This window comes from Ostreococcus tauri, assembly GCF_000214015.3.
Source record: "Ostreococcus tauri WGS project CAID00000000 data, contig chromosome 17, whole genome shotgun sequence".
NCBI classification, from domain to species: domain Eukaryota; kingdom Viridiplantae; phylum Chlorophyta; class Mamiellophyceae; order Mamiellales; family Bathycoccaceae; genus Ostreococcus; species Ostreococcus tauri.
Genome location: NC_014442.2, coordinates 213,167 through 240,569, shown reverse-complemented (window position 1 = coordinate 240,569; position 27,403 = coordinate 213,167). Strand labels below are relative to the sequence as shown.

The following is a 27,403-nucleotide window of genomic DNA, read 5'->3' as shown; positions in this document are numbered from 1 at the left end:
GTGCCGGTCGCACGACGCGTGGGTGTTAGGGTTTAGTTTCGCCTCGCCACATCGCGCGATGGCTCGCGCCCCCGTATCGCGCGCGCGTGACGTCCATCTCTCGCGAATCGCCGACGCCGACGCGATCGACACGGCGACGGCGACGGTTCGGCGATCGGCGCACCGCGTCGCCGTCGACGGACGGGCGATGACGTACGGGGCGACGGCGCGCGCGGCGGCGGCGGCGGACGACGGCGCGGTCGTCGCGCGCGCGACGTCGGGGACGACGACGCGGCGCGCGCGCGGCGGTGGCGCGGCGGCGCGCGCGGCGGTGGTGTTGAGCGCGGCGGTGGTGTTGAGCGCGGCGGTGGTGTGGCGCGCGACTGTGGCCTCGCGCGCGGCTTTGGCGTCGACGACGGGCGCGAGGGTGGGGGCGGGAGACGCGGGCGCGGGCGCGGCGGTCGGAGACGCGGGCGCGGGCGCGCTCGGGGGCGCGTTGGCGTTTCCCGCGGTGGGATGTCCCGCGAGCGCGGTGACGGTGAAGGCGCGTCTTCACGACGTGTACGGGAAAAAGATCCGCGTGAAACTGCCAAAGAAGTGCGTAAAGTATGTGGGATGTGTGGGCGGGGACACGGTGGACGTCGACTTACCCAACGACGATATCAATCTGCAACTTGGATTGCCACAGGTGAACGGAGTGTCGTTTTGCGACGTCATCGACTCGCTCGAAAGCTTGCCTGATATTGCGGACGATCTCGCTAATAAATTAAGGTCGCTCGTCGGATTGATCTGGGATCCATGGTTGAACGTCGACGCGAGTGGGCTGCTCGACATGATTCAGAAGACGTTCGCGGATGCTACGGATGGGTTCTCCGCCACCGCCGCTCTTGGAAGCGCGCGCGGTGTTCAAAGCGCGGATCGAGCTGAACTTCTCGCTCATCTTCGCAATAATGTTAAGAGAGCATTTGAAGGCAAGGATCTTGTTGAAAAGTCGAGTATTTCTGGAACGCGCGGTATTTCTACGTCCCCCGATGTCGCTTCGCTTGGTGCCGAGTCTGGTTACTGTCACAAAATTCCATTTCAAGTGTTCAGTGACTACGAAAGTCCGAGCCCTGATATGCCTTGGCCGGAAAAGTTTGCGAATGACACGAACGCACCAAATGCTTTTCGCGTGAAATTTCCGGCGCTGCACGTTGCATTATGTCAAAAACTCCATGAATTCGATGTTCCCCACGAGGTGGCTGTGAAATTGATTGAAGTCTTCTTGAAAATGTTCGACGCTATGTTCGATGCGATTTACGACGCTTCTGGAGTAAAAGGAGTCGTTCAAAGCATTAAGGACATGGGGGAGCAAATCACGGGACGAAAACTTCTTGGCGAAGAGGCGAACACTATGCGCGAACTTCAAGCTGAGCTACATGTGCAGCTAAAGGAGACAGAAACAACGTTTTATCAAGAACTTGTCGTTTTGCATGAAATTTTCAACACGGGTGCAGACGGATTCAAACCTTCGGTCACGAGTCAACTGGGTGTCGCATCGGCAAAAGTACGCGGCGAGGCAGCCCTCGGTGGTAACACATTTGAAGACGTATTTGAAGCATTCCGAGATGATCTCACCTCAGCGTTGCATCAAATGAAACACATGAAAATCCGAGCAACCAGCACGCTGGAGTACGGTTTGTCGTTCGGTGTCGACGTGTCGCACATTTTGTTTCGTGAGGGAGAAATACTCAGCGAGTTCGTTGGAAAGAAAGATACTATTTCACAGGACTTGATCATGCCGATAGCTCCTGGTCTGTTCGCAGCAGTTTCCGTTGAATTGGATGTTCGTCTGCCGTACTACTTCCGCGCGGAAGTGGAAGGCTCGTTTGAGTTCGAAGTTTCCATTGCATTTCCCATCACTGTATCACTCGGAAGCGACACAGGCGCAACTTCTGTCAATTTTGGTTCGCCACAGATAGACATCACAAGCCCACTGGACGGGTATGCCGTTGCTGGCATGCAAATCGGCGTAGTGTCTGAGATTATCAGCGCATACGTCGCGCTTTGCGCCGGTGCAGTGTGCGCAGGACCTGATATTCAAGCGCGACAGGATGTCTACATTGGGCTAGACATGTTTGCTCACGTACAGGAAGGTAACGCGACGTGTCATGCAGGACCCGAAACGCTTACCGCAATGTGGACCGACTGGGATTACAAATATGAAACGAAGAATGAGTGTCGTCGTAGCCAATTGGGCACAGGGGCTTATTTGCAAATTCCGAAGACTGTCTTGGCGGCGCAAGTCGCCGTCAAGCCTCTTCCTACAATCGAAACACCAGCCGGTATGGAACCGGTGGTGACTCTGATTGACTTCCAGCCAATCATCAATGCGGCTCACAGCACTGATGGAAACTACCTCGTGGAGAAGTTAGTGAGTGCGTGCACAAAGCCTCAAGATACGCCTATCGATGCGTGTAATCTCGCGTGCCAGTTCACAAAATCAGCTCCGCATCCTGTCCCAGCGGACATCAAAGCGTTGCAGGAAGAAGCGCACGCATCAAAGTCCTTCCAACCACCTCCACCATCTCCACCACCACCGTCTCCACCACCACCGTCTCCACCATCTCCACCACCACCGTCTCCACCACCACCGTCTCCACCACCACCGTCTCCACCACCACCGTCTCCACCACCACCTCCATCCTTGTACAGTTATCTTTCCGGTGGCAGTTGTAGTCATGACTGGAGTCCAGAAGTTGACTGGTGTAAGGCAAATAGTAAATGTACCGCAGTTGGGAGACAGTCGAACGGTTGCTGGCATAGACTTCAAGGCGACGTAGCTGACGAACAGTTATTGCGCAGGTATAAACCGCTCCTTCAACGCAAAAACGGATTTCAGTTGTTTTACTTGGTTAGCGGTGGATGTGGCAAGTCCTTCGATGCGGTGAGATGGATGTGTCGTATTAAAAAAGGTTGTGTAAGTTTCGGAGAGCAGGCAAACACATGTTGGCACTTGCTCCAACAGGAAGGACAACATTATAAACCCCTGACTTGGTACACGCGTGGTTTGTATTTTTTGTGACCCTGTTCTTGGCCATACAAGAATACAAGAAGCCCACCGGGCGGTAGACAAGAACTTACCTGCCGTGGTGGCCAATTTTGCATCAGCAAGGGGGCTGGCGTACGGTACGGGATACCTTACCGAACGTCGGTACCGTCCGAGCCGCGAGCGTCAGAAGGTGGTCAGAACACCGTTCAACTGTTGTTATACATCACCTTCTCCAACCGCCGTACCGATAGTACCGTACTTTGATTCATTCGTCCTTTCCTTCCTTCATTACTGTCTTCCTTCCTTCCGTCGTACGTTCGCGAGCGGGGCGCCCCGTCGGCGCTACGGTCGGCGGCGCGCGAAGGCGATTTGGCACCGGCGTGTGGATAGAGTGCACCAGTCGTGACTCACCAATCGACCCCCTCCGAGAGGACAAAAATCTTCAAACGTATCCAACCACCGGCACATCGACGACGACGACGACGACGACGACGACCATGCTCGCGAGCGCGCGACCGAGCGCGACGACGCGCGCGCGAGGCGCGACGCGCGGGACGGGGCGACGAACGACGCGCGAGGCGCGGCGGGCGATCGTCCCGCGCGCGTCCAACGCGGAGGAAAACGCGAAAGATGCCCAGCGATGGATCGACGCGTGGACCACGCGCGGGACCGCCGACGGCGCGACCGACGGCGCGTCGAACGCGCGTGCGCTCAGAGAGGGCGAGCTGAGCATTAAGCAGGGGTTGCTCGGGACGTTCATCAAGGATGGGGAGGAAGAGGTGACGGCGGAGAAGTACCGGGAGTTCCAGGCGGAGATCGCGAGAAAGAAGGCGGAGGCCAAGGCGCGACAGGAAGAGGCGAGGAAGAATAAGAAGGGCCCGTTCGGTTTGTGGTAAAAATGACGATGAACGCTCGGTCCGTGGTCGCGGACGCGGGAAGGGACGTCGACGAACGCGGCGCGCAAGATTTCAATGAATATTAAAGAGCGTCGTCGGTATCGACGACGCGTGAATATAATCGTTCGTCCGCGCGTGCAGAATAACGCGACGAAGCGATGAGGGCTCACGGATCGACGTCGATCGTGCCTCCGTGTCCACTTATCGGGCACGGAAGTCCGAGTCTGGCGCACGCGACGTAAATCGACATCTTCACCCGATCCAACAGCGCCTCGGGCGTGTCCAACGCCGGGCGAACGACGACGTCGAATTGCTCGCTCGTTCCCGCTTTCTCTTCGTTGAAGTAATAATCGATGACGTATCGCACCTCACGTCCCTCGCGGTCGACGTACCAGTCGTGCCTGTCGAACGGACGCGCGCCGCCAAACATCAGCCGCGCCAACGCGAGCGGTGAGAGCTCGTCCGGGCGCCCGCGAAACCTCAATAACATCGGTCGACCCTTGGTGTACTCGTGCAACTTTTCCCACTGCGCGACGCGTCTCCACGTATCCTCGTTCATCGCGTTGTGCACCATGACCACGCTCTCCATGTCGCTCTCCTCCACGTCATCCGCCTTATTCTTTCGCACGAGCGCGTTGTAGAACATCTGCGGCGACGGGTACGTCCACACCCCACCGTCGCTCCCGCTTTTCGGGATCGTGCTCGGCTCGCGGTTTACGCTCAGTTTTTCCCGCTGTCCCGGAGCGCGCCGCTGATTTGGCTCGCTCGGCATGTTGTTTCGCGGGTCCAGCGCGCTCGCCCCGAACCCGAACCACGAAGACTTCTTTTCCTGCGCCTTGGACGGAGCACTTCCCGCTCGATCGGAGACTTTCGTGTTGTACACGTTGTACGTTCCCAGGTTTCCTCTGTACTCCTCTGGCACCGGGCAGGTACTTGTGTCTGTGTTCTCGCTCGATCGCGCGCGCTCGTACGCGGCTCGTCCGCCCTCACACGGTGGGATGACGTCGTTTTCGCCATCGGCGGGTTTAGACGTTTTGGCGCCCATGTCAAGGCGTCGAAAAGTGCGGAGCGGCGGCGTGCGAGGGACGACGCCTGCGGGCGCGGGCGCGGGCGCGCGTCTACCGAGAGTCGGTTCGTCGTGTTGATGTCGTTTCGATGTTTTACAACCGTCGGAGATGGACGTTAAATTTTCGGACGTTTGGATTTCCCGCGGTCGCGACCGCCGAGTCTTCGCTTGGCCTTGCGTCCCATGTTACCTGCGTTTTTCTCCTGAATCTTGGCGAAGCGGTTTCGGCGCACGCGCTCGATGTCCTTGTCGGCCAGAATTTCCTCTGCGAGCGTTTGCTTTTGGTCTCGCTTGGCCAAACGCGCGGAATGCCAGTCCGCGGCGCCACCGATGACGGTACCGATCTGGAAGTGCGTGGGAAGTCGCGTGGTGTCGGCGTTTTTGTAGAAGCGCTTCGGGTCGTACGCGCCGCGAAGCTTGAGCATGCGCATCTCTCTTCGCATCTCTGGCGTGTACTCCACGGCCTTCATGTCGAACCAACCCTTACCCGCGGTCTTTCGCTCCATCTTCTTCATCTCTCGTCGAACCTTGGTCTGATCCATGGGCGCGACGAAGAGCCCGGCGCCTTCCTCGATCAACTTGCGCGTCTCATACGCCTTACCCTGCGCCGAGGGGTCGTTTGCTTTCATCTTGACCCGCTCCTTCTTTCGCTCGCGATTCCAACCGTCGGTCGGCATCGCGTCCAACACATCGGCTCGCTCGCGCGGGAGCGCGCCGTCGATCCCACCCGCCTCCTTGCGCAAGCGTTCCTGCTGCGCCTTGGCCTCGCTCTCGAGCGTCGGCAACGGGAGCATGTACGTCTTCACCACCGCCTTTCGCATCGCGTCCACGAACTCGTAATCCTCCTTCGTGGGTTCAAAGTTCGGGTCGGACACCCTTTGCCGATACTCCTCCAGCTCGCACTCCGCGTGCATCGACTGCGCGAGGTAATACACCATGACGTCGTTCAGCACCGGGTCGTCCGCGCGTCGCCAAAGGTCTTCCTCTTTAGCGTTCGAATCCGAATCCGAATCCGAAGCCGACGCCGACGCCGACGCCGAAGCGTCCGAATCGGACTTTGAATCTGAATTATCATCATCCTCAGCTGACTCTGATGCATCGTCGCTCCCGTCGTCCGTCGCGTCCTCCTCCTCCGCGCGCGTCCCGCTCGCGCGCTTCTCCGCCGACGCGCGAATCCTCTTCGCCAACGCGTCCTCCACCGCATCGCTCGCCGAATCATCGTCGCTCTCCTCGGTGGCATCACGATCGTCCGAATCCTCATCGCTCGCGCGTTCGCCGTCGTCATCGCTCGCTCGAGCGTCGCTCGACGTTTCCTCGCCGCCGCCACTCGTTGAGAATTCGTCAACGTTTCGTCCTCTCGTCGTCGCGTTCGTCCTCCGCGGCGCGCTTCGAGCGTCGTCGAGCACATCCTCGGGGTTTGTCGTGGCTCCACCGCGCGTGGACACCATCGCGCGAGGCGCGCGGGCGCGTAGAAGTGTCGCGCGTCGTCGCGGGCGTTTTGGTTTTCAAACTTTAACGCCACTTCGCCGCGCGCGCGCGATGTCGACGCCCGTCCGCAAGCTTCACGGCGCCCCCGCGCGTGACGCGACGGCACCGACGCGTCGCGCGATCGAACGGCGCGTCGCGCGCGCGGTCGGAGCGCGAGACGTGCGCTCGAGAGCGGTCGAGGTCGATGACGCGAACGACCTCTTCGGCGGCGACGTCGCGCGCGCGGCGAACCTGATCGTCATCGGTGGACGCGGGTGCGGGAAATCGAGCGTGTGCAGACGCTTGGCGGCGAGCGATAAGCGATTTAAACTGTTTTCACTGGATGACCTCATCGTGTACGAGGCTGGAATGGCGATACCGGACATCGTCGCGCGACACGGTTGGCGATATTTCCGGGATTTGGAGTACGAAGTGTGCGTGAAAGCGGGACGAGCGTTCGATGGGTGGACTCTGATCGACGCCGGGGGGGGCGTGGTGACGGATCTCGATGAGAACGACGAGGAGATGTATAGCGAGCGCAAAGTCGCGGCGTTGAAGCAGAACAACGGTTTGATCGTTTTCTTGGATCGAGACGTGGAGTATCTGGTACAGAGGATCGAGGGGGACGTGAACAGGCCAGATTTAAGCGCGAGCAAGGGGTTTAGGGAGATCATGGCGAGGCGTTTGCCTTGGTATCGACGGGCGGCGGATCTTGTCGTCGACGGCGGCGGATTTCCAGGTGACCCGGACGAAGATTTCCAGGCAAAAAAGGTGATAAAGAAGAAGAGGCTCGCGTCCAGAATCGCGGCTTGGTATTACAATCAGACGGGGCAGTCTCCGCTCGAGGATCACTGGTTCCAATTGGACCTTCCCACCGTGACGACGGAGAACAAGTAACGGCGGAGGTAATATTTCCGCATTGTCATGGAACATAACAGTTCTGTTACGGTACCGTTAACCTTTCGTGCTTGTCGTCATTTTCTACTACCATTCATTCCTCCGCTTTCTCACGGCCTAAGCGCATCGTAATTAGGCATCGACTCCGACGCGTCTCCATCGAGGAGCGCTTGCGATAGCCACGCCAACTTCTCTGGTTCCGGGAAAACGTCGTCGCACTCGCGATACGCCTTGATAGCCCCACGAGTGCTCATCGGCGTTCGCGTCGGGAACATGCAGTGCAAGTCTCTATCCGACAGTTGCACGCCCTTGTCTTCCGTCTCAGCGCACAACCAACGAACCTCACGATTTTGTTCGTCCGTCCACGGCCGTTCGGGATCAAGCGTGAACTCATTCGTGGGAACCCACCTACAGATGCCGCCCTTCTTCTCCCAACCCGTCGAGGGCATGCGCATCATCTCGTCGCGCACCGTCTTCAACGGTGTCGATTGACGTTTCGGATCGTGCGCGTCGCCTTTAACACGCTCATCAAACGCGCATCCCTTCCATGGCCCCGGATAGATTGCACGCGCCTGCGCGTCGAGTTCCTCCGCGCTCAAAATGTGCGTGTCGTTGTGCGGATGATTGTATGCGTGCAAAAAGCGCAAGCACGCCGCGGTGCTCAGCTCGTGAATCTCGTACCCACCAACCGCGACGACACCGAGAAGACGCGAGGTGAACGGCGCGACCATGGCGAGATCGGTAAAATCAAAGTGCATCGTCTGCTCGATCACCGCCTTGAACGCCACTCCGCTCGGATCGCGCATCTCGTCCGCTGACATGAACGACCCCCAACTACTATTTCTGCTCGCCGCCAGACCCATACCCTTCGTGAACTGCATACCATCATTCGAATCGGCTCCGTTCGAACGCCGCGGATGACGCGGAGGACGTCCAGGAGACGGCGGACGACCGTCCACGGACGTTCGCTCGGCGTCGCGGCCCTCGCGACGCTTGTCGTCCTCGGTCGATTCGCTCGCCTCACGCGCTTCCTTGTTGAGCTCGGACTCCGATGAACTCTCATCGACGCGCTCCAAAATGTCGAACAAACGTTTCGGCTCGACCTCTTTCGAGCACGCCGCGGGCGCCGTTCTCGCGCACAGCGTGGAAATCATCTCCGAGTTTGATACGCAAAAAATGTCACGGTTACCCAGAAATCTGGGCGCCTCGAACGCGAGAAGCGGACACGGGAGCCCTTGCATCATGCGCTCGTACCCGAAGGGCCACATCCAAGGGTCGAGCATGATCACGCACTTAATTCGAGGATCCATCTGTGACAACATGCCCACCGCGGCGCCGCCGAACGAGTGACCGATCGCCGCAACGCGTGTTACATCGAACCGACCGTAGAAATCATTCTCCTCGTCATCATTCATCGCGATCGCCTGGTCCAGGGCGTGGAGAACGTCCAGTGCGCGCCAGCGTAGGTGCGTGTTTCTAAATTTCCACCAGTCGAACGGAACCTTGTCGTTCGGCATGTCGTATCCTCTGAAATCAGCCGTCGACCCGTCGGGGTACAGCACCAACGCTGCGTCGTGCGGATGATCCACGGTGACGACGATGTATCCCCAACTCGCGAGCTCTTGCAACAGCGCGCTGTTCTGCTCCTTCATCCCCGAGAAGGAGTGTGAAAACATTATCACCGGGAACTTTCCACTCGCCACGGGCGCGTCCTCGTACGCCTCCATGCGCACCAGTCTAAAGTAATTCACGCACCATCCCGGGGCAAAGAAGCTGATCGCGAGCGAACGTGCGAGCTTTGGCTCGAGCCAGTTCGCCTGCTTCACGTGCTTCAACCCCTTCAACCCATCCTCGCACGCCGGGTACCACACGTTCGCCATTAATTTCCTATGTTCCGGAAACGACCCCCGTCCCTTCGACTTCAACAACCAACTCTTCCTCGACTTATCCGTCCACTCCAGCGTTCGTTTCCCAACCTTATACGGCCCCGTGGGCTTGGGCATTCGAAACACCGGGATCAAGATCCCGCTCGCGACGCTCACCGCCGTCGTCGCCCCCCCGCCGAACGCCGCGCACCGCCGCACCCACAACGGCAACCGACTCCCCGCCGCGCTCACCGTCATGCACAGCCCGGTACCGATGTACGCCGGCACCACCTGCCACCGCGCCCCATCCGCTTTCCACTGCGCTAAGACGGCGATCAACGGCAGCGCCCGTCTCGCCGGATGCATCTTCGCCAAGCGCGCATCCATCCGCGCGCGCGCCGCCGCGCGCTCCAGCGTCTCCGTCCCCGACCACACCCGTCGCGCGCTCACGACCGAGGCGAGCCACAAGAGCGGTTCGAGCGGTCGATGAAACGGTCCTCGCACGGCGCGAAACACCCGTCCGAGGGCGCGAAAGAACATGTCGCAATCGATGTCAAAATCGTTTCAAAATCAATCACGAAATCGATCACGAAATCAATCAAATCGTCCCCCGCGGTCGCCCGCGCGCGAAGCGCGTCCGTCGACGACGGACGCGCCCGCCCGCGCGCCCGCCCGCGCGCCCGTCGCCGCGAACGCGCCCGCGCGCGCGTGGTTCTGCGTGCGAACGCGCGTGCGATAGTGTTAAATACGAGGATTGATGGCACTATCCACCGCCGCCACACCGCAGACGCCCGCGCGCGATGTTCGCCCCTTCGACCGAGCCCTGGGGGGCGCTCGCGAGCGCCCAGGGCACGCTCGGGCGCGGTGATACCTCCCCGCACGTCCCGTGGAGCGCGAGCGCGGGCGGGCGAGCGCTGTGGCGGAGTAAGATGATGAAGCACTTTGAACGCGCCAAGGAGTCGTTGCGGTCGAACGCGCAGTGTGTTCGTGGACGACGGCGCGCGCGACGGAGCGCGCGGGGGGTGCGGGGGGTGATGCTCGCGCTCGCGCTGTGTGGTGTCGGTGCGGTGAGCGTGTGGGGGGGGTGGCGGCGGAGACACGCGATGCGACCGGGACGGATGGATCGCGTCCCGCTCGAGGCGCGGCGGGTGGAGGATGTCGGGGTCGTGGAGGGTGAATTAGGGTCGGGGGCGATGATGTTGTCGTGTGGAGCGTTGGATGCGGAGGTTGGGGGGTTCAAGGGGGTCGTGCGACGGTTTCGGCCGACGCGGGTGCGGAGCGGGAAGAGTCTGTTTTCGTGGCCCGGAGCGGCGAAGACGGCGGTGTTGACGGGGGTGAACGCGGATGCGGCGGACGCGAAGGCGTCTTTGGAGGCGTTTTTGACGCATTACTTGGATTTTGGGAAGATTCCGGCGAAGAACGTGTTCGTGGTGGTACACGACAGGCTCGGCAAGGAGGAATCGAACGCGAAGGTGCTCGAGGCATTGTTGATCGAGCGAGGGGTGACGTACGACGTGTACGTCGGTTCGAAGCTCTTGCACAGCGAGCTGTCAACATTTTGGCAGCGGCATCTCGACGGGGGGAAGTTGGACGAGGAGGACTGGGTTATTCTTGCGGATTTGGACGAGCATCTCACGGTGCCGCCGAGGGAAGACTTGGGGAGCGAGGGACATAGCATTCCTCTGTTCCTCGCGCAGGCGGACGAGCTGGGGTACGAAGTCGTGAACGGGATCTGGATCGATCGCGTCACCTCTGACGGATCGTTGACGGAGGCAAACGGGCAGTCTCTGCACAAGCAGTTTCCCAAGAAGTGTCAAGTCGGGCCAGAGTGTGATTTGCGAAGAAAGCCTCCGCGCGGCACGGCGCCGCATCATGAGCGCATGGTCATCGCGCACAAACTGAAATTTGCGATTCGTGACGTTCGATCACTGCACGACTTCGCGATCGACGACTTCGCCAGGCCAAAGCCTCTAACGGTGGCTCAGAAACGCGTCTTCCCGGTGCCGGTTGCGGTGCAGCACTTTCAGTGGACCGCGGGAACAGAGGATCGCTTACGCGGCTTGGCCGAGTCGTACGAAGCGTGCGGGTTAAAGGATGCGAACGTCGCACTGACAGAATTAGCTTCGAGCCTGGAGCGCGCGAATCACAAGATGACCACGAAAACGTGTCCATCTTTATCTTGCGACGACACGTTGGCGGACAACGGGAATTCGTCGATTCGGCGCATCGCCATCGTGACTACCGTATGGGAGCATGTCGACGGTGTTAGTCGTACGATGAAACGGTTTTCTGAGTATCTTCGAGGACGCGGTGATACGAGCGTGCTCGTCATGTCACCGGATCTCGCGGAGCAGGACTACTTGCGGGCAAACGTAGACGACGACATTCACGAACTCGTGGCACCCGTACCCGCGATCGAGGTTCCAGGTCGTCCGGAGTACAAATTCGCGCCCCCGTTACGAGCACAGCAACGGGTCGTTCTTAGCGCGTACAGACCGCACGTCGTACACGTCGCGGCTCCGGATATGCTCGGCCACAGCGCGGTGCACTGGGCCGCAGAAGTCGGAGTATGTTCGGTGTGCTCGTACCACACCGCTTTCGACACGTACATGCAGTACTATCACGCGTCCGTGCTGTCACATCCCATCGAACATCTGTTGAAGGATTTCTATGGCAAGTGTGACGTCGTCGCAGTGCCCACGTACGCGGCCGCCGCGCATTTGCGGAAGTTGGGAGTCCCCGGAGAGAGGATGGGATTCTTCCCGCGCGGAGTGAACCAGACGCTCTACAGTCCGAAGATGCGAGACTCAAAGTACAGGAAAGAAATGTTCGGTGCCGACGATGATGAAATCATCATTCTTTGGGTCGCTCGCATCGTGCGCGAGAAAGGACTACAGAGCTTCATGAACACCGTAAAAGCCTTGAATAGAGCAGCGGCGAAGGAACCCGACTTGCCTAAGTTCCGCGTCGTCATCGCGGGCGATGGGCCCGATTTGGGATGGGTCCGCGGCACGTTGTCGCAGTACAGCAATGTGGTCATCTTGGGACACAAAGGCGGTGCGAACCTTGCGAAGACGTACGCGGCGGGTGACATATTCTTTTTCCCCTCCAAGACGGAGGTGATCCCAAACAATCTCATCGAAGCCATGGCATCGGGTCTGCCCGTGGTCACGGACGACGTCGGCGTCAATCGAGCGATCGTACAAGACGGGGTTAGTGGCATCATTGTCAAGCACACGGCGGTGATTCCAAGAGACGTCTCAAATTACGTCCACGCACTGAAGCGATTGATGAAGGATAAAACGCTCGCGAAGAGGATGTCTCAAGCCGCTGTGGAAAGCACGGTCGGTCTGACCTGGGAGCGGACGTTTGAATCCCTCTTACACGCGTACGATCGTTGTCGTCCAGGATTGCCGTACGCTAGACACATACCGAGAGAAAAACTCGATGAACCAAAGGCGTACCCGCGCACGTATGAACCGACAGAGACGACTCGGGATGTCATCGTGGACGACGGGGCGCCTTCATATTCGTTGCTCTACCGCATCTCTCGCGGTATCACGGGTGGATACGTGCGTTCATTGGAAGACGCGAAACGTGATGACGAGGTATTTGCGAAGGATGGCTCGTTCGCGTGAGAAGAGTGCGTTGACAGCGTGTGTTTCGTTGAAAGTCTGTTTAGCTAGAAGTGTAGTTCTGATGTAACTGCGAGGCGCGCACAGTAGCGGGCTCAATAGATTCGCTCAAGAACGTATCCCACCATGCCCACCAAGGATCGCTTGGCATCGCTATCAGGCAGCTGCCTGAGAGACGCCAGGGCGATGTCACCCTCTCTCTTTGCCAACTTTCTCGCCTCGGCGATGCCGTGCTCGTTGACGATATCGATGGCGCGTTGAAGGTCTCCTTCCTTCTCAAACTGATTCTCGATCAATCCACGCAGCTCTGGAACTCGCTTGAGTGCGAAAATCGTCGGTGCAGTGAGGTTCCCGCTCGCCAAGTCTTGCCCTTGCGGTTTACCCAACTGTTCCTCAGACTGCGTGAAGTCCAAAATATCATCCACGACTTGGAACGCCAACCCGAGATGTTTCCCATATTCGTACATATCGATCTTAACCGATTCCTCGCATTCACTAAAAACGCTCGCTGACTTGCACGACGCCGCGATCAGAGACGCCGTCTTGTTGTGGCTCTTCTCCATGTACTCGTCCAGCGTGATGTCGCAGTTGAACAGGGCGCCAGCTTGAGAGATTTCGCCGTCCGCGAAATCCGCGATGACCTGAGAGATGAGTTTGATCACCTCCAAGTTGTCCAAATTCGCCAAAAACCAAGAAGATTGCGCAAACAAGAAATCGCCCGCCAAAATCGCCACGCGCGCGCCGTACAAGGTGTGGATGGTCTCCTTACCGCGACGCGTGTCGCAGTCGTCCAACACGTCGTCGTGCACGAGCGACGCGGTGTGAATCATCTCCGTGATCTCCGCCAATCGCCTCTGTCTATCCGTAATATCGCTCATGTTCATCTTAATCGCCGTCGCGCGCGCGACGAGGAACACCAACACCGGACGCAAACGCTTCCCTCCGGCGCCGAAGATTTGATCCGCCGCCGCCAGCAGCAACGGGTTCTTCCGCCCGATGATATCCCGCAGGTTCATGCGCATCTGCTCCATGTCCGCGTTCACCGGCGCCGTAATCTGCGTGATATCGTACCCCTTGCCCTCATCGCTCGACCCGAAGTGGGTGTTATGCTCCGGATCGAGTTCATCGAACGACGTCCCCGCGCTTCGCCCGCTCCTGGGGTACTTATCCCCCGCGACGTCCGGCGCCACCGCCCGCGCCACCGCGCGCGCGTCGCCCATGCGTCCCCCACGACGACACACCGAACCAAACACCGTCATCATCTCACCGGTCGCGCGTCCGCACGCGCGCGCGCGCCGCGGCGTCCACGCGCCGCCGCGCCGCCGTCCCGACGACCCGCGCGCCGCCCCGCGGCGCCCGCCCCCGTGGTCTCGCGCCCGGCCATCGCGCGCGCCATCTCGCTCGTCATCACGACCACGTCACACGCGTCGCTCGACGCCTCAAACGACGCGCGCGCGCGCTCGAGCGCGGCGCGTCGACGGCACGCGCGGTTCGACCGTCGACGTCGCGATCGACGCCTCGCGCGTGGACGACGCGCCGTCGACGCGTGGACGATCCCTCGCGCGCGGCGTGCGAGCGGTGCGGTGCGCGATTGTCTTTCCCGCGTCTCTGTCGCGCGATGCGGTGCGCGCGCGAGCGAGCGACGCGGAAGTCGGTCGCGCGCGATGTGTGGGCACGATGCGCCGACGTCACGTGTTTTGGGTGACGTGACGCATACCCGGGGAGCGCTGGTGATGGACGGCGACGACGCGACGACGACGGCGCGTGGCTACGTAAACGTCGATGACAACGCGCGTGATCGATGTGCTCGGACTAGCGCGGACCTCGAGGTCGATATAAGATTTTGTCGATGATTCCGTACTCGAGCGCTTGCTCGGGGGTGAAATGCTTGTCTCGGCGAATCTCCTCGCTCACGACGTCCACGGGACGGCCGGTGATGTCGGAGATTTTTTTGTTGATCTGAGAGCGGATGCGCATGAGTTCCTTCCCTTCGTTTTGAACGTCCGATGCGCTCCCGCGAGCGACGCCGGAGGGGTGATGAAGCATGATGCACGTGTTCGGCAGCGCCGCGCGCTTGCCCTTCTTCCCGCTCGCCAGGAGTAAACCCCCCATCGCTCGAGCGCTCCCGAACCCGACCGTCCCGACCTCCGCCTTTAAGTGTTTCATCGTGTCCATGATCGCCATCGTCGGGACGATCTGTCCCCCCTCGCTGTTGATGTACAGATACATCGGCTTGTTCCTGTCCACGCTATCCAAGAAGAGCATCGTCGCCACGAGTTGGTTCCCGAGCTCCTCGTCGATCGTCTGCCCGATCCAAATGATCCGCTCGCGGTACAAACAGTTCCAAATATCCACCCACTGCCACGAGCTCTCGTTCGGGGTCTTATACGGCACTCGGGGAACGCCGATCGGCATCATCGTCTTCGTCGCCCGCGCCCCGCGCGTCGCCGTCGTCGTCGCCCGCGTCACCGTCTCCCCGAACGTCCTGCTCCGAGCGCGTCCGTCACCCCGCCGCAAGCCATCGTGGAGCTTATTCCCATCGACGAACCCACCGTACGCGCCGAACGACCCCGCGCCCGCGCGCGCGCGCGCCCGCCCCCCCGTCCCGCGCCCCCGTCCCGTGGTCCCGTTCCCACGCAGCGCGCTCGACGCCGTGGACGCGCGCGCGACGTGGAGACCCACGGTGGACATCGCGCGAGCGCTCGAGCGCGTCCGCGATCGCGCGCGCGCGGCGACGCGGGTGTGCGGGGACGTCGCGCGCGATCGCGGGCGACGCGTGAAAACCCTAGCGCCGCACGACACACACATGGCCTTCGCGAGGTTAATGTACGCGCTCGAGCCACGACCTGGAACTCGACGAGGGGTCCGATACGTCGTCGAGGACACACCCTCGGACGCGTGGTACGTACTGTGCGTGATGTACATCGATGCACAACGAGAATGCCGATCGTCGCACGACCGTTGCGCGGGCGACGCGCGACGTCACACGCGCGCGACGGGCGACGGGCGATCGCGGCGTCGCGCGCGACGATCGCGTCGAGGGATTTTGTCTCGATCGTTCGCGGGCGACGGACATGGACGCGCGCGCGTGCGCGTCGTGTTTGGAGGCGATCGCGAGCCATCGTCCGGACATGAAGATTTTTGTCGAGTCCGAGGTGGAGATCGATTACGACGCGGTTCTCGGTGAGGGTGGGTTCTGCACCGCGTACGTCGCGCGGTTTCGCGGTGAGACGGTGTGCGCTCGCGTCGTGGACGGGTCGAAGGAGTCGCAGGTGGTGGCGGAGGTGGCCACGGTGGGGGATTTGCCGAGAGTGGCGGTGAAGACGCACGGGTGCGCGCCGACGACGCGGCGAGACGGGAAGAAGTATTTGGCGGTTTTGAGTGAGTTGTGCCCGGATGGATGCCTGGAGGATTTTATGACGCGGGAGAAGGCGGCGGGGAGGGAACTGAGCGCGCGGGTGAAGTTGGACGTGTTCTTGCAGGTTGCGGAGGGACTGGAAGAGCTGAAGGCGGCGCGCGTGGTCTGGCGGGATTTAAAGGCGAAGAACGTGCTCGTAAGGAGCGTGGTGAGGAACGCGTTCGGGACGGTGACGAAGGTCACGATTGGGTTCACGGATTGGGGGACCGCGGTGCGATTGCCAAAGGTTGGGAAGCGAAGGATGACGCTCCAAGGACCGGGGACGTGCGGGTACATCGCGCCGGAGACGAGGGGGCCGCACTACGATTTTCAGGCGGATATGTGGGCATTCTTGGTATGGGCAGCGTCGATGTGCCTAGACGTGGAGATTTTAGTCGATTGCCAGCTCGAGGAGGCTCTCGGTGAGCTCAAGCTGGAGAAGAAGATCGCGGCGACGGCGGGACAGGAGACGCGCGTGAAGGAGGTGCTCGCAAAATTTGACGCGCGCGTCACGCCCGGATGCGAAGCACTGTACGACTTCTTGAAGTCCACCACGTGGGTAGACGCGAATGAACGATGGAGTTCGGACGAGGCAATCGAAGAGATGGTCGATTTCCGCGAGGCGAACGATTTACACCTCCCCATGGGCGGTTGCACTCCCGCTCGGCCGACGAGTTTCCCAGAGGAGAGCGTGCAGTGCACCGAGCTCGACGAGACGAACGAGGACGAGGGGGAGGAGATCGAGCAAGGGAGTCCCGCAAGACCGCAACCGCTGACTCCGGGTCCGTTCCGAATGACATCAGTGACACCCGGTCCCGGATACGGGATGACGCCGTACGCGCCGACTCCGTTTGCGATGACGCCCGCCATCGACTCGTGCACTCCGGGTCCGAGATGGCATCCTTTGATGAACCGAAGACTCGTCGAACTCCCGCCGCCGATGCACTTACATCACGCGCACGAGACCGAGGAGGACGTCGAGGAGGTCGCGACAACAGAGGCAAATGCGCCCGTTGACGAGAACCACATCGCAGTCGAAACGCCGCGTGCGCCGCTGAGCGTCGTCGACTTGAATACATCTCCGCACGAAGCTCAAGCGCAACCGCAGAAGAAACGTCGCGGTCGTCCGCCTAAGGTGAATGATTGCCCACCGCCGGTAAAGAAGTCCAAGGTTGCGAACGAAGACAACTCGCTCGCGCTCGCGCTCGTGCCTACAAAGGGTTGTAGCAAGTGTCGATGGTCCCGAAACGGCTGCGGTGGATGTGACCCCGACACCGTTCGTCTTCCCAGAGGTCCCGCAGCGGCGGCGCTGAAGAAGAAGGCTGCCACGAAGCTACAGAAGCAACCGAAGAGGTTGACCGCGAAAAAGGCGAGCTCAAAGAACTCGAAGGCACTCGTCCTCGTTGGCGGTCCCAAGGGTTGCAGTAAGTGCCGATGGTCCGCTGGCGGGTGTGGGAGGTGCGATCCTGGAAAGGAACGTCTTCCTCGTGGTCCCGCGGCGCGAATGGCCAAAGCGCCGACGAAGACAAAGAAACCAGTCGCAAAGGCGTCTTCAAAGGCCGGCAGCTCCATGGCGCTCGTCGTCTATGGCTCCAATACGAAAGGTTGCAGCAAGTGCCGATGGGCTGCAAACGGGTGCGGTGCGTGCGATCCAGAATCGCCACGTCTACCCCGCGGGCCTCGAGGTGGGAAGAAGAGCGTACCGGTGAAGAAGACGACCAAAATGAAAGCGCCTAAGCGCGTCGAGACGAAGAGCGCCAAGGGTATGAACGTCGCCTTTCCAGGCACCAAATCGTCCAGGTACATCGACGTGAATACCGGCAAGCCCATCGTGGTGAAGGAATTGACAGTTGTTCCTGTGCTTCGACCGGATGGAAAGCGCGGTCGCGGTCGTCCTCGAATTCTTCGCCCACCAAGAACAGAGCTTGGCTGCACCAAGTGTCGATACGCCAAAAAAGGGTGCGGAAAGTGCCGCACTGAGCTCGAGGAGGCCAAAGCGCTCGCGCTCGTCAGATGATGAAACGAAATGTAAACTATTATTATCACGCGACCGTTGGTTTTCTTTACATCGCATCGTCTACCTATCTACCGCGAACATCACATGAATCTCGCGTCTCTGCCCTGTCTGCCTTGCCCGTGTTTCTCCCCGCTCGACCCGACGCTCGTGATCAACCCATTTCGGCGCATCTTCACCAACGTGGAGGACAACCAATCTAATCCCTCGTACAATCCTAACCCCTGCGTCGCGCACGACGCCTGCACGTGCCACCGTCTCCCCTTCAGACTCGGCAAATCGAACGCCTCCACCAACTCCGCCGTCGTCAGCGCGCCTCTCAAATCCTGCTTATTCGCGAAGATCAAGATCGCGCTGTTCCTCATGAACGCATCGTTCACGATGGAATAAAACTCCTCCTTCGCCCTTTCCATCCGATCGCGATCGAGACAATCGACGACGAAGATCAACCCATCCGTGTTGTTGAAGTAGTGCCGCCACAGCGGTCGGAGCTTCTCCTGCCCGCCGACGTCCCAGACCGTGAACACCACGTTCTTGTACTGCACCTTCTCCACGTTGAACCCTAACGTCGGGACCGTCGACAAGACCTCGCCGATGTGCAGCTTGTACAGGATGGTCGTCTTCCCGGCGGCGTCGAGGCCGAGCATGACGACGCGCATGTCCACATTTCCAAAGTACTTGTCAAACAAACTCCGCGCCGCGCTCACGGCGCCGCCCATTTTAACCCGCGATCGAGAGCACTGAGAGGTCTCTTCCGATCGAAACGAGCGTCGCGAGTCGTGCTTCGAGAGCAGCGACGGGAGACGCGCCAATGCGGCGATCAGTGAAGACTTGTGTCTTGAGAACGACGACCCCTTCACACGCTGACGCTTTCCTTCATGCCGAGCGACGTCGATTTGAGCGATGAAGACGAAGAACTCATCGATTACGAGGACGTCGTGAACGCGGAGACGGGTGAACTTGAAGAGGAGGGAGAGATTCGACAAAATGATGAAACTCAGCAACTTGGTTTGCAGAGGAAAAGTCCAACTTTGGAGCGCTTGAACGACGCCGATGCGTCGATGATCGACGCTAACGCGCCGTATAGGGTAGAACTCGCCGAGAGTGATCTCATAGCGGCTGAGAGCGTTCGACGAGCGATAGAGGAGCCGAAGGGACACCTGACGCGGTGTCTGGCAAAGCGACTCGGCGGCGACGCCTTACGGGACGCCTTGAAGGAGACGTTACGAATTGAGCGCTTAGAGGGTGGATCGCGGTACGAGGAGGGGTTTAAAGGGTCGGGAGTGTGGCGCGAACGGACGCGCGCGGGCTTGTTCTTGGTGGTGATCAAGAAGAAACACGACGCGAAGCTCGTGAGCGCCGCTCTCGCGGAGAGTCGAGCGATCGACAAGGCAATGAAACGGAACCGACGCGAGCGATTTGGAGGACACGGACGCGGACGCGGACGCGGACGCGGACGCGGCACGATAGAACATTAGACGAAGCCAAGGCTCGCGGCCTGGATTCACTAGTACGTAGTTGATGTAGTTTACGCCTCCTTCAGGGACTGGAAAACAGGACACAACACTTCACATCTCGTCGCGCTCTTCACGCGTCGTCAACTCACAAAACTCGATTGCGCGATAGAACGCGGAATGTCGGCCACGTTCGCCTCGTCAGCGAGCGCTCGCGCATATCGAGCGGAGAGCGCGGCGAGTTCCAAATTTTCGGATAAGAGCCGCCGCATCAACTCCAACCGCGTCGTGCGCGCGCGCCACGCGCCCTCGACGTCCACCGAGGGTGATTTAATGGATACAACGTCGATGCCCGCGATATACTCCGCGCCGGACGGAAGCAAAGAATCCGAGGTCCTGAGTAAGCTCCGACGGGTGATCGACCCGGACTTTGGCGAGGACATTGTAAACTGCGGGTTCGTGAAGGCGCTCGTGATCGACGAGAGCGCCGGGAGCGTGCTGTTCGCGATCGAGCTCACGACACCAGCGTGCCCGGTGAAGGCAGAGTTCGAGCGGCAGGCGAAGGCGTTCGTTGAGGAGTTGGATTGGGTGAAGCGGGTGTCAGTGACGATGACGGCGCAGCCGGCGAGAAACGACGCGCCAGAGACGGTTGAGGGACTTCGCAGGGTATCACACATCATCGCCGTGAGCTCATGTAAGGGTGGGGTCGGGAAGTCGACGACGAGCGTGAATTTGGCGTACACGTTGGCGATGATGGGGGCTAAGGTTGGGATTTTAGACGCCGACGTTTATGGGCCGAGCCTGCCGACAATGATCTCCCCAGACGTTCCAGTGCTGGAGATGGATAAGGAAACGGGGACGATCAAGCCGGTGGAGTACGAGGGGGTGAAGGTGGTTTCGTTTGGTTTCGCCGGCCAGGGTAGCGCGATCATGCGAGGCCCCATGGTGAGCGGATTGATCAACCAGCTGTTGACGACGACGGATTGGGGCGAGCTCGATTACTTGATAATCGACATGCCCCCAGGAACGGGTGACGTGCAGCTGACGTTGTGCCAGGTCGTCCCGATCACCGCTGCGGTCGTAGTGACAACGCCGCAAAAGCTTGCCTTCATCGACGTCGAAAAGGGCGTTCGCATGTTCGCCAAGCTCGCTGTCCCGTGTGTGAGCGTCGTGGAGAACATGAGCTACTTCGAGGTTGACGGAGTCAAGCACAAGCCCTTCGGCGAGGGAAGCGGGGCGAAGATCTGCGAGCAGTACGGCGTCCCGAACTTGCTACAAATGCCTATTGTTCCGGATCTGAGCGCGTGCGGAGATACCGGCCGACCTCTCGTCCTGCGAGACCCGACGTGCGAGACGAGCTCGCGATACCAAGAGGTCGCCGCCACCGTCGTGCGCGAGGTTGCCAAGCTCAACAACGGCAAGAAACCGCGCGTCGACATAGATCCTGGCTATGACGGCGCTTTCCGAGTGGAAATCCCCGGGGAGAACAACGACAAGGCGTTCTGGATCACCGCCAAGAACGTTCGTCTCTCCGACGAGAGCGCTCGTGTGAAGGGGAGCGATGAGTCTCCAGACAGACTCCTCAACGGAGCCCCCATCCCGGACGACATCGCACCGGTGGAGATGTCCGTGATCGGAAACTACGCGATGAGCATCACCTGGCCCGACGGTCTGAGCCAGGTCGCGGCATTTTCTACACTGGCCAAGCTCGAGCGCTTGCCCGCCCGCGCGTCGTGAACCAAAAGCCAAGAGCACGTTAGCACAACTTGTTGCTGGAAATCACCGCAAAATCCCGCGCGCGATCGAACTCGATTCTCATGCGCATCGGCGAAACATCCCATCCTAAGTGTTCTCCTGTATCCGCGACTACCACGTCGCCGTCGACGCTCGGATCGTCGTTCAAACGTTGGAAGTCAGTTGTGAATGTTGACAACAAACGCGCGCTCAGGGACATTCTGCACGCGTGGCGTCGCGAAACGCTCAAATCGTCCGACGAACGACGGGATTTGATCGCCACCGTGCTCGCGCTACGTACGGAGGTGCTCGCGCACGTGATGCGGGCTTGGTATCGGGTGACGAGGGAACGGAAGGCGCGCGACGCCGCGGTGCACGAAGCGCTGCGTCGAGCGGCGACGCGGCGCAAGAGAGACGCGGTACGAGCTTGGCATCGATACACGAGAGAGACGAATCGTAGACGAATAAAAACGGAGGCGATGGAACGGGAAAAGGAGGCGTTGGAGATGAAGCTGCGATTGGCGAGCGCCGAGGCCGAGCGAGACGCCGCGCTCGAGCGTGCGAGAGGGACGGAGAAGTTGTATCGAGCGGTTGATTTCAACAGCAATAAGATTAGAGAGCGGTGGGAGCGCGAGCGGAACGCGGAGCGAGAGGCCAGGGCGATCGCACTGAGGGAGACGGCAGGTGCCGTGTTGGACGGGTGCGACCGACGCGCGCTCCAGAGCATGCTTTGGAAGCTCAGGGAACATTACGTACAGGAACTGCGCTCACTTTGAGTTAGTTGTGGAGGAACTTTTAATATTCCAACTCTAGTTCTATGAGATCAAAAGCCGCGAATTCGCCTAGATGTCGCGAGCGGCCTTGGCCGGCTTCGCGAGCAAGTCGGTGAACTCTTGAGCCGGCGGCTTGGTGAAGCGCGTGGTGGCCCACAAATCCGGGGTCAAGAAGCCGTAGGTGGACTTGAGCGCAGCGTACGTCGCCTTGACAGAGTTACCAAGCGTACGCGTGTGACCACGAGAGCACGTGTACACGTCGTGCAATCCAGCCATAGCCAATACCTTCTTCACCGTACCGGATGCGACGATACCCGCACCACGCGGCGCCGGGATGAGACGAACGTGCACGGAGCCGCACTTGCCGTGAACCTTGGTCGGAATGGTGTGCGGGGCGCCGAGCTTGGAGCCCCAGTAGCCTCGACGAACCGGGACGACGTTAAGCTTGGCGAGGATCATGGAACCTTGGATGGAATGCGCGACTTCCTTGCACGCCTTCACACCGAGCCCGATGTGGCCGTTGCAATCGCCAACGACGACGAAAGCCTTGAAGCGCATGCGCTGACCCGCGGTGGTTTGCTTTTGAACCGGGCAAATCTTCATGACCTCATCCTTGAGTTCGGCGCCGATGAAGTGTTCGACGATCTGGTGCTCCTTGATCGGAATCGAGAACAAGAAGATGTGTTCGAGCGACTTGATTTTCCCTTGTTGCACGAGACGACCGAGCTTGGTGCACGGGACCCAGGCATCCTTGTCTTCGCCGCCTCGGCCGCGCGGGCCACGTCCACGTCCGCGTCCGCGACCGCGATCACCGCGACCGCGGTCACCGCGGCCACGCTCACCGCCGCGGCCGAAACCGCGGGAGAATCCACCTCGATCAGACATTTCTAATTCGATTAACTGCAATCATTAGCAAAAACAGAAAACGGTCAGTCTCTCGCTCCTTCTGCAACGAAGTCAACCCTCGTCTCGTCCAGTCGCCCATTTCACTCGTTCCCGACGCGCACGCCACCCGAACCCGCGTCCCGACGCCCACGAACGACGGAGTGTCGACACAATCCCGCATCGGCACCCTTCAATCGCCGTCTGCGCGCTCGCGTCGCGCATGAACGCGCAAACGATCGCGATCTACCGAAAGCCCTAAAGCCCTCTCTAGCGCTCGTCGCATCGCGCTTCCTCCGCCGCGCTCGACGCGTCTTTCGTGTACGAACGCGTCTCGTCACGACACACGGTCGTTCTCGCGTCGTTCACGCGCGTGCGATCGACGTACCTCGAGTCGACGGCGACGACGTACTCGCGCGCGCCTGAGAAAGGCGGACGCGACGCGACATCGCCCGGGCTCGATTCTATTGCTGGACCCTATGCATGTTCGTACGGTATGGGTTTCGGTACGAGGGACTATGTGACGAATCGTGACCAAGGACGACCACACACTTAAGTGTGTGGTAAAGTGTGTGGTACAACCACACTATTTTCAATCACACACACACACACACACACACTAAAAGGTGTGACACACCAACCACACACACACTTTTTTTACGTCGAGAATCGACCCCCTCTCATCATTCACGAGTCCTTATTCGTTAACTAAACCCTAGATTTGCCCGTTTTTTCTGGAAGTCGCCCGTTGAAATCGCCGTGGATGCCGCGCGACGGGATGTCGTCGGACGGCGTCAAGAAACCGTCCCGCGCACGGTTTCTCCACCAGCACGCGGTTCCTGAGTGATGTTAGTCGCCAGTGAATGTCGCAAACCGCACTCAAATCACTCGACGCGTCGGAGAACGCGCGCGAAAGATGTGCTGAAATGCCCCATCGATTTAACCGCTTGGACGCCGACGCGTGATGTCCATTTCATTATTTTTTCCTCCCGTACATATTTAATGAAAATAACCCCTAAGATGACAAAAACGTAAACCCTACCTAAACCCTAAAAGTGTGTGGTTAAGTGTGTGTGTGTGTGTGTGTGTGTGGTTGCAAAGTGTGTGTGTGTGGTTGGTGTGTGTGTGATTGGTGTGTGATTCAGGTGTGTGGTCGTCCTTGATCGTGACTCAAGGAAACGAATCCAGTTTTCAAGATCTTACAACACGGGACAGCTTACTGTAATAAGAATTTTCGATCGCGAACGGCGATCGGAAGCGACTCGAGGTCGTCGTCTTTCGCAGTGTTTCGTCACGACGCGTTCGGGATCGTCCGAGTAGAACCGTCGATCGAGGCCAAGGGTTCCTCCGACTTTCCGAGCTCGATGGCTCGCATTGGGAGCACGAGCGCACGCTTGAGCGGTGACGGGCCGAAGCGGAGGCGGACGGCGTTGATGACGAGGCGAACGCAGTGGAACTGGAACAGAGCGATCCAGGACGAGCGAACGCCAAAATCGGCTGCCTGCAACACGGCGAGTGTGATGCAGCTGAGCGCCGCGTTTGGGATGTACGACAGTGACATGAAGACGCCGTCTCGAGCAGCAAGAAGACATCCCTCGCTCGCCATCGACGCGGTGTGCGCGAGCAACGACAGAGACATGAACGGGACGGCTTGAAGCATGAGCTCAACCACCGCCGCGTTCTTGGTGAACATCTGTGGCAACAACGTCGGGAGCAAACCGCTGAGCACGGCGTTGAAGACGCCGATGGCCATCGACACGATCAGTATACGGAACGACAGCTGCAGAGCCTTTTTAAACTTCCCAAGTTGCGCCGGCAAGAATGTCTGCGCCGCCTGACTAACGCCCTCACCCACGACGGCGAAGAAGAAGTACACCGATAAGAGCACTCCATTCGCCGCCGACGCCTCCGGAGAGATCGCTGTAGCCGAGCGCACAATCCAACCGACAAAGATGCACTTGATCAGAGCCACAACCATTACCGGGACCGATATTTTTCTCAATCGAGTGTAAAATCCCGGCCTGGGCTTCTGGAAAGGCAGCCTCAGCGCGGGGGCGCCCGTGTTCTTCACCGTGCGCGGATCCCTAAACTGTCTCGACTTGAGTAACTTCTTCATCTCGTCCACCTGAGATCCCCTACGCACGAGCGCCTGCAGAAGAAGCACCATCGTAATCACCTGCGACATACTCGTCGCCGCGGCGGCGCCGGCGACCCCCCACCCGAACCCCGCGACGAAGCTCACATCGAGGACGAGGTTCAACACCGTCGTCAGCGTCACAGCCTTGAGCGGCGTCCACGGATCGCGCACGGCCAAAAACGCCGCCTCAACGACTGCGTTGACGCATCCCACCGGCAGTGCCAATATTCTAATGAACGCGTACGCGCTTGCGTACGGCATCAGCGCCACATTTGCTGCCCCCACGTACGCCGAGAGCGCAGGCTTCATCACCCCCACCAAGAGCGCTCCCCCTAAAATCGCCGCTACTGACGCGCTCAACACCGCCGCGCTCACCGTCCGCTCCGCCTCATCCTCTCGATCTAGCCTCGCCTCCGTCAGACGATCCTGCCCGACCATGCTCGTCGTCGCCACTGCGAACCCGGTGCACAGCAGGTACGCCGGGTACCCGGCGTACACCGACCCCGGCGCGATCGCTGCGAGCTCTAACGTTCCCGCGAACGTCCCGACCACGCTCGTATCTACCAACGACAACAACGGATCGCACAGCCAGATCGCCATCGTGGGCAGAGTGAACCTCGCCAAGTCCCGCACGCTCGCCTCGGCTTCCTCCGTCTCCCCTGGCGCATCGATGACCGACCCGTCCTCCGTCGTCTCCGGTACGTTCGCCTCACTCGAGCGCTCCGTAGATGCATCTTCATCCCAATCATCCTCACGCGAGCGCTCGACCGCGTTCGCGGCCGCGTGAACGCGCGAGCGGCGACGAGGCGTCGACGTTCGAACGCGCTCGAGGCGCGCGCCGGGACGTTCGACGCTCTTACGTCGCGCGCCGTCGCCGCGCGCGCGCGCGCGCGCGTGCGTCGCGCGCACATTCATCGCGCTCGTGGAGGCGCGCATTGCTCGAATCGCGCGCGCGTCGCGCGGTGACGCGAGCGGGCGCGCCGCGGTGACTTCGTTAGGTAAACCCGCGCTTTTGCAAAAAGTGCAACAACCCGAGAGAGGGGCACGGGATGAGATGGACGAGGCGTAATACGGTTTGAATGTTCGATTTCGTGATAGAAACGGATGGAATGCATTACTAGGCGGCGCCGTACGCGAGGGTGAGGGCCTTGGCGACGGCGCCGACGCGCTCGGCGATCTTATCAGCGTCGCCGCCGAGCTCGATGCGGGCTCTGAATTTGGACAAAAACTTGTCCGGATGCCAACGCTTGACGCAACGGTGATAGGCGAGCTTGCGATCGCGATCGGAAGCATTTTCTCCGCCGGATTCACGGTCAAGAAGTTCCTTCATCTTAGGAGGCCACGGGACGTCATCGTATCGAAGCGGTTCACCCGAAGACGCGGCGGACTCCAGGAGCTCCCATTGCTCGTCGTATCGCGCCCATCGCTTGGCGCGGGACTTTTCCTTCTTCGCCCTGTCCTCAACCTTTTTCTCCGCGCGACTGCTCGCTCGGCGATTCTCACGCTCCTCATCCTCGGCCTCCCAGCGCGCCCATCGCTCTTGCTCGGCGCGCTCGCGCTCACCTCTCGCTCGCGCGTCGTCGTAATCAACCTCGTCCTGATACCCGCCGTACCCAAACGCGCCCGTGCCCTGAACTTTATCAACATTCGTCTCATTCGCCGCACCGACGCTCGCGTTGTTACCGAACGATCCCGAGCGCGAGGTCCAAGAGCTCCCGTTCCACGTCGCCCGCGTCCCGTTCGATCCGCCCGCCTCCGCGTCCGCCCCGCCCGTCGACCCGAACGCGCTCGATCTCCCGTTCGCCCCTCCACTGAAATTATGCACCCCATTCACCCTATCGACGTATCGCATCGCCACCGTCGTCGCCGCGATACCGATACCGCACAGCGCCAGCGCCGCGCGCGCGCCGCTCGCCCACGCGCCCGGTCGCCACCGCGCCGTCTCCTCGAACATCACCACCGCGCACGCGCACGCGCACGCGATCAACAATTGCCTCACTCGTCGAAGCATCGCTCGGCGCGGGATCATCCCGAGCGCTCGAGCGCGTCGTCGTCGATGGATGATGATGTTCGCGTGCAATCGAGAGTTTTCGTGTTGGCCAACCGTCGTCGTCGACGTCGACGATCTCGGACGCGAAACGCGATTCCGAGACGACCGATATCGATCTCCACCCGG

The 27,403-nt window shown here is 60.2% G+C and overlaps 17 protein-coding genes across 17 annotated transcripts; 8 read left to right on the top strand and 9 right to left on the bottom strand.

Annotated features, from left to right (window-relative positions):
• Window positions 1-58: 58 nt before the first annotated feature.
• Window positions 59-3,043, top strand: OT_ostta17g01470 (unnamed product; the record flags this gene model as incomplete). The annotated part of the gene is made up of 1 exon (XM_003083871.2): window positions 59-3,043. One exon carries the CDS (start codon window positions 59-61, stop codon window positions 3,041-3,043), a length of 2,985 nt encoding a protein of 994 aa, XP_003083919.2.
• Window positions 3,044-3,507: 464 nt separating this feature from the next.
• OT_ostta17g01460 (unnamed product) lies at window positions 3,508-3,906 on the top strand (the record flags this gene model as incomplete). Its single annotated transcript, XM_003083870.1, has 1 exon — window positions 3,508-3,906. The coding sequence occupies one exon, from the start codon at window positions 3,508-3,510 to the stop codon at window positions 3,904-3,906; it is 399 nt and encodes a 132-aa protein (XP_003083918.1).
• Window positions 3,907-4,072: 166 nt separating this feature from the next.
• On the bottom strand, window positions 4,073-4,951 carry OT_ostta17g01450 (Cytochrome c/c1 haem-lyase; the record flags this gene model as incomplete). The annotated part of the gene is made up of 1 exon (XM_003083869.1): window positions 4,073-4,951. One exon carries the CDS (start codon window positions 4,949-4,951, stop codon window positions 4,073-4,075), a length of 879 nt encoding a protein of 292 aa, XP_003083917.1.
• A 137-nt stretch (window positions 4,952-5,088) lies between these two features.
• On the bottom strand, window positions 5,089-6,420 carry OT_ostta17g01440 (Fcf2 pre-rRNA processing; the record flags this gene model as incomplete). The annotated part of the gene is made up of 1 exon (XM_022984401.1): window positions 5,089-6,420. The coding sequence occupies one exon, from the start codon at window positions 6,418-6,420 to the stop codon at window positions 5,089-5,091; it is 1,332 nt and encodes a 443-aa protein (XP_022840459.1).
• Window positions 6,421-6,511: 91 nt separating this feature from the next.
• Window positions 6,512-7,336, top strand: OT_ostta17g01430 (P-loop containing nucleoside triphosphate hydrolase; the record flags this gene model as incomplete). Its single annotated transcript, XM_003083867.2, has 1 exon — window positions 6,512-7,336. The coding sequence occupies one exon, from the start codon at window positions 6,512-6,514 to the stop codon at window positions 7,334-7,336; it is 825 nt and encodes a 274-aa protein (XP_003083915.2).
• Window positions 7,337-7,446: 110 nt separating this feature from the next.
• Window positions 7,447-9,741, bottom strand: OT_ostta17g01420 (Platelet-activating factor acetylhydrolase; the record flags this gene model as incomplete). Its single annotated transcript, XM_003083866.2, has 1 exon — window positions 7,447-9,741. The coding sequence occupies one exon, from the start codon at window positions 9,739-9,741 to the stop codon at window positions 7,447-7,449; it is 2,295 nt and encodes a 764-aa protein (XP_003083914.2).
• Window positions 9,742-10,001: 260 nt separating this feature from the next.
• On the top strand, window positions 10,002-12,839 carry OT_ostta17g01410 (Glycosyl transferase, family 1; the record flags this gene model as incomplete). The annotated part of the gene is made up of 1 exon (XM_022984388.1): window positions 10,002-12,839. One exon carries the CDS (start codon window positions 10,002-10,004, stop codon window positions 12,837-12,839), a length of 2,838 nt encoding a protein of 945 aa, XP_022840458.1.
• Window positions 12,840-12,931: 92 nt separating this feature from the next.
• OT_ostta17g01400 (Polyprenyl synthetase) lies at window positions 12,932-14,095 on the bottom strand (the record flags this gene model as incomplete). Its single annotated transcript, XM_003083864.2, has 1 exon — window positions 12,932-14,095. The coding sequence occupies one exon, from the start codon at window positions 14,093-14,095 to the stop codon at window positions 12,932-12,934; it is 1,164 nt and encodes a 387-aa protein (XP_003083912.2).
• Window positions 14,096-14,648: 553 nt separating this feature from the next.
• OT_ostta17g01390 (Clp protease proteolytic subunit /Translocation-enhancing protein TepA) lies at window positions 14,649-15,527 on the bottom strand (the record flags this gene model as incomplete). The annotated part of the gene is made up of 1 exon (XM_003083863.2): window positions 14,649-15,527. The coding sequence occupies one exon, from the start codon at window positions 15,525-15,527 to the stop codon at window positions 14,649-14,651; it is 879 nt and encodes a 292-aa protein (XP_003083911.2).
• Window positions 15,528-15,910: 383 nt separating this feature from the next.
• On the top strand, window positions 15,911-18,250 carry OT_ostta17g01380 (Serine/threonine-/ dual specificity protein kinase, catalytic domain; the record flags this gene model as incomplete). The annotated part of the gene is made up of 1 exon (XM_022984377.1): window positions 15,911-18,250. One exon carries the CDS (start codon window positions 15,911-15,913, stop codon window positions 18,248-18,250), a length of 2,340 nt encoding a protein of 779 aa, XP_022840457.1.
• Window positions 18,251-18,330: 80 nt separating this feature from the next.
• On the bottom strand, window positions 18,331-18,966 carry OT_ostta17g01370 (Small GTPase superfamily, ARF/SAR type; the record flags this gene model as incomplete). The annotated part of the gene is made up of 1 exon (XM_003083861.1): window positions 18,331-18,966. The coding sequence occupies one exon, from the start codon at window positions 18,964-18,966 to the stop codon at window positions 18,331-18,333; it is 636 nt and encodes a 211-aa protein (XP_003083909.1).
• A 159-nt stretch (window positions 18,967-19,125) lies between these two features.
• OT_ostta17g01365 (unnamed product) lies at window positions 19,126-19,725 on the top strand (the record flags this gene model as incomplete). The annotated part of the gene is made up of 1 exon (XM_022984368.1): window positions 19,126-19,725. One exon carries the CDS (start codon window positions 19,126-19,128, stop codon window positions 19,723-19,725), a length of 600 nt encoding a protein of 199 aa, XP_022840456.1.
• Window positions 19,726-19,881: 156 nt separating this feature from the next.
• Window positions 19,882-21,438, top strand: OT_ostta17g01360 (ATPase-like, ParA/MinD; the record flags this gene model as incomplete). Its single annotated transcript, XM_003083860.2, has 1 exon — window positions 19,882-21,438. The coding sequence occupies one exon, from the start codon at window positions 19,882-19,884 to the stop codon at window positions 21,436-21,438; it is 1,557 nt and encodes a 518-aa protein (XP_003083908.2).
• An 80-nt stretch (window positions 21,439-21,518) lies between these two features.
• OT_ostta17g01355 (unnamed product) lies at window positions 21,519-22,211 on the top strand (the record flags this gene model as incomplete). The annotated part of the gene is made up of 1 exon (XM_022984359.1): window positions 21,519-22,211. One exon carries the CDS (start codon window positions 21,519-21,521, stop codon window positions 22,209-22,211), a length of 693 nt encoding a protein of 230 aa, XP_022840455.1.
• Window positions 22,212-22,277: 66 nt separating this feature from the next.
• Window positions 22,278-23,093, bottom strand: OT_ostta17g01350 (Ribosomal protein S5, N-terminal, conserved site; the record flags this gene model as incomplete). The annotated part of the gene is made up of 1 exon (XM_003083858.1): window positions 22,278-23,093. One exon carries the CDS (start codon window positions 23,091-23,093, stop codon window positions 22,278-22,280), a length of 816 nt encoding a protein of 271 aa, XP_003083906.1.
• A 1,288-nt stretch (window positions 23,094-24,381) lies between these two features.
• OT_ostta17g01340 (Multi antimicrobial extrusion protein) lies at window positions 24,382-26,142 on the bottom strand (the record flags this gene model as incomplete). Its single annotated transcript, XM_003083857.1, has 1 exon — window positions 24,382-26,142. The coding sequence occupies one exon, from the start codon at window positions 26,140-26,142 to the stop codon at window positions 24,382-24,384; it is 1,761 nt and encodes a 586-aa protein (XP_003083905.1).
• A 202-nt stretch (window positions 26,143-26,344) lies between these two features.
• On the bottom strand, window positions 26,345-27,238 carry OT_ostta17g01330 (unnamed product; the record flags this gene model as incomplete). Its single annotated transcript, XM_022984344.1, has 1 exon — window positions 26,345-27,238. The coding sequence occupies one exon, from the start codon at window positions 27,236-27,238 to the stop codon at window positions 26,345-26,347; it is 894 nt and encodes a 297-aa protein (XP_022840454.1).
• Between the last annotated feature and the right edge of the window lie 165 nt (window positions 27,239-27,403).